We start from the raw sequence: 3,382 nt of genomic DNA, 5'->3' as shown, positions 1-3,382 counted from the left end.
TAGACCCCCAGCTGGGCCACAACCCTTGGGCATCCCTGTAGTGCCCCCACCTCCCACCAGGGGGCAGATCCTCACCCAGGAACCCTGTTCAGAGGCCTTCCTGATGTCCCACCTAGAGGATCCTTCCAGGGCAGGGTCCTTCTCTGCCCTCATTGGGGTTTAGAAACCATTGTCAGCTCAGGGATGAGCTTGAGGACAAGAAGTAAGTTAATCAGAAGCACAGGGCTCCTCCAGGAAAGTGTCACAGAGGGGGCAGGAGTTCTCCTCCACAAACCTCGTCCACTGGACACAAGGCAACTACCATGGGGCAAATCGAGAAGAGGGAAACGGAGCCTTGATTTTGGCTTTTATGTTACTGAAGTACTAAATGCAAAGAGTCTAAAAATCAAATAATACTGAAAAGCTTACAATGAGAAACAGCTATCTTCTTCCCCACCCCTCCCCATTCCACCCCCACCACAGCCCCACTCCCCAGAGTCAATAACTTTAACTTGGTCAACTGCTTCTTCTGGTACTGAGCTCCGTATTTCTATGTGATTTTCTTCTATTAGTTCTCGAGTCATCACTTTCAGACATGCTTGACTGACTTCCTATGGAAGCAGATGAGGATTTTGTTCCCTGAAGTTCCTCAGTTCCCCTCCTTCTAGCCTCCCAACATAGCTATATCACAATTTTTATGAATTCAGTAATCAAAGTTTAACATTGGTATGATTACATACATATTTTTACTTCAAATGCCAAGGATGTTACTAACATTTTCCTTCCTGTTCAACTTTTATTTTTTCCTGCAGTTAAAAATGTTCTTGTTTCCTCAGTTTAACAAGGTTTTCGGATTAAAATTAAACTTTGCTATATTATTTCTTCTCACTTTCTGTCCTGTCTCCTCTGGACTGGAACAATTCTCATGTATGTGACAAATATTCATTGAGTATCACTTTTGCATATTACCCTACTACGTGCTAGGAGTTATGTTGTTAGGTGCCTTCGGGTTGGTTCCAGCTCGTAGCGGTCCTGTGCCATCCTCACTATCGCTACTGTGTTTGAGCCCATTGTTGCAGCCACTGTGTAAGTCCATCTCATTGAGGGTCTTCCTCTTTTTCAGTGACCTTCTACTTTACCAAGTATAATGTCCTTCTCCAGGGACTGGTCCCTCCTGATAACATGTCCAAAGTACGTGAGAAAAAGTCTTACCATCTTCCCTTCTAAAAAGCATTCTGCTGTACTTCTTCGAAGACAGATTTGTTTGTTCTTCTGTAAGTCCATGGTATATTCAATATTCTTCACCAACTCCATAATTCAAATGCATTCTTCTCCTTCGGCCTTCCTTATTCATTGTCCAGCTTTTGGATGCATAAGAAGCGATTGAAGAATTATAGAAAGAAGTATAAGACATGATCCTTGGCCTTCAGCAGCATAAAATTTAGTTGATAGACAAGAGAGATACACATAAAAATATAAATAAATATACAGTAGTCCAAGCATTGTCCCAAGTGCCCTGTGAAGTACAGATTAAGAGTTCCCATGGGGAATGTTCCAGAACTCAGAGGCTAGAGTCACAGAAAGGACACCAGGCCTGAACTGGGCTTAGAAATCTGATGGGAATGTACAGGCAGAGATAAGAGGAGAATGTTCCAAGAAAGAAGTGCCACAGAGGACTTGGTCTGTGGACCCCAAACTTATGTAACATCTTTTTAACAGGCCTATGTCTCAATTTCCTTGTCATTAAAAAATATACACTGAAGTATTCAAGGATAAAAGGTTGTGATGTATGTAACTGGCCCTCAAATGATTCAGAAAAAAATTATGCACATAGATAGTATATGGGTGTTCCTTGTACTATTCATTTTTGGAACTTTTTGGAACCTTAAAATTATTTGTAATTATTTAAAGAAAAAAAAAAGATTTAAGGTAAGTTGACATCTTCAAGAACTCTATCCTAAGGAAGTAATCACATTTATATAAGGATAAAGATTTATGCAGAAAATTATTCTTTGCACCGTTTATAGTGACCAAAAAAACGAATAAACCTAAATATTCAACAAAAGGGAAATAGCCAAATAATTTCTGATCTATCCCTATGATAACACATTATGCTACCATTAACATGAATGTTCCCCATAAATTTTTGTCTCATAAGAAAATGATTAGGGTACAATGTTGAATTAAAAACAAAAAAACAGGATATAAAGCTGTACATACTGTATGAATCCAATTATGCATCTATATGGACATAGAAAAAGAGACTTAAAAAACATACACCAAAATATTAACAACAGTAGGATTAAGGTTAATTTCTTCTTTAACTTTTTCTATATTTTAAAGTTTTCTATAGTATTAATTTTCTAATAAAAATGAAAATAATTTTCTAAAGCATCAAAGAAAAAGAGACATTAAAAATGAGATTTGGGGACAAGCCCAGGGTTGTTTTAGTAATTTTTGAGGATTAATGTAAAATTACAAGCATGTGTTTATTCTTTAGTAATATTCATATTGTAAATACAGAGTGTTTTTATGTTCAAAAAAGGGGAGAAGAAGAATATCTGGCTTTCGGGGTTATTGGTTGGCGTAAACGAAGCACTCTTTGCACAGCACTTAGCACAGTGCCTGTCCTGGCGGGTGCTCAGGTCTGCTGAGCCTTGGGAATCATTGGCTCCCTGCTTCCCCTCGCCCAGCCTCTTTGGTGGAGGAGTTCCTGGGCGAGGCCCAGGCCGCCAAGGTGCTGGCGTTGGTCCGGGTGGTGGCTGACATTGCACTGGCCTCTGCAGGTGGCGGCTGAGTACTTCAAGAACACAACACTGCTGCTGGTGGGTGTCATCTGCGTGGCAGCTGCCGTGGAGAAGTGGAATCTGCACAAGCGCATTGCTCTGCGCATGGTCATCATGGCCGGGGCCAAGCCGGGCATGTAAGTCACACCTGGGGTGCCATCCCCCCTGGCTTCCGTGGGCCATGGGAATGGTGGTCCTCCATCCCCAGCTTCCCCTGGGACACAGGGCAGTGGTTCTGCATCCTCCCAACTGCCAGCAGGCCACAGGGCAGTAGTCCCCCATTCCCCTGGCGCCCATCGGGCCACAGCGTGGTGGTCTTCCATGCCTCCAGCTTTCAGTGGGACACGAGAATGGTGGTCCTCCACCTCCTAGCTTCCAGCGGGCCACAGGGTGGTGATTCCCCCATCCCCCTGGTTTCCAGCAGGCAATGAGGCGGTGGTCCCCCAACCCCTCAGCTTCCAGCAGGCCATGGGGCAGTGGTCCTCCATCTCCTCGGCTTCCAGTGGGACACAGGGTGATGGTCTTCCATCTCCCAAACTTCCAGTGGGCCATGGGGTGGTGGTGTTCCATCCCCCCAGCTTCCAGAAAGCCATGGGGTGGTGGTCCTCCATCCCCCC

The 3,382-nt window shown here is 43.8% G+C and overlaps 1 protein-coding gene across 1 annotated transcript in view; it reads left to right on the top strand.

The window, feature by feature from the left end:
- SLC13A4 (solute carrier family 13 member 4) overlaps positions 1–3,382 on the top strand; it is a 45,220-nt gene that overhangs the window by 16,955 nt on the left and 24,883 nt on the right. The window contains exon 3 of the mRNA XM_023737150.1: positions 2,766–2,902. Within this exon, the coding sequence (XP_023592918.1) occupies positions 2,766–2,902 (137 nt within the window). The remainder of the gene's footprint in view (positions 1–2,765; positions 2,903–3,382) is intronic.

The sequence above is a fragment of the Trichechus manatus genome, unplaced genomic scaffold, assembly GCF_000243295.1.
Source record: "Trichechus manatus latirostris isolate Lorelei unplaced genomic scaffold, TriManLat1.0 scaffold00097, whole genome shotgun sequence".
Lineage (NCBI taxonomy): Eukaryota > Metazoa > Chordata > Mammalia > Sirenia > Trichechidae > Trichechus > Trichechus manatus.
The sequence above is the reverse complement of the archived record's forward strand: the minus strand, read 5'-3'. Positions and strand labels throughout refer to the sequence as shown.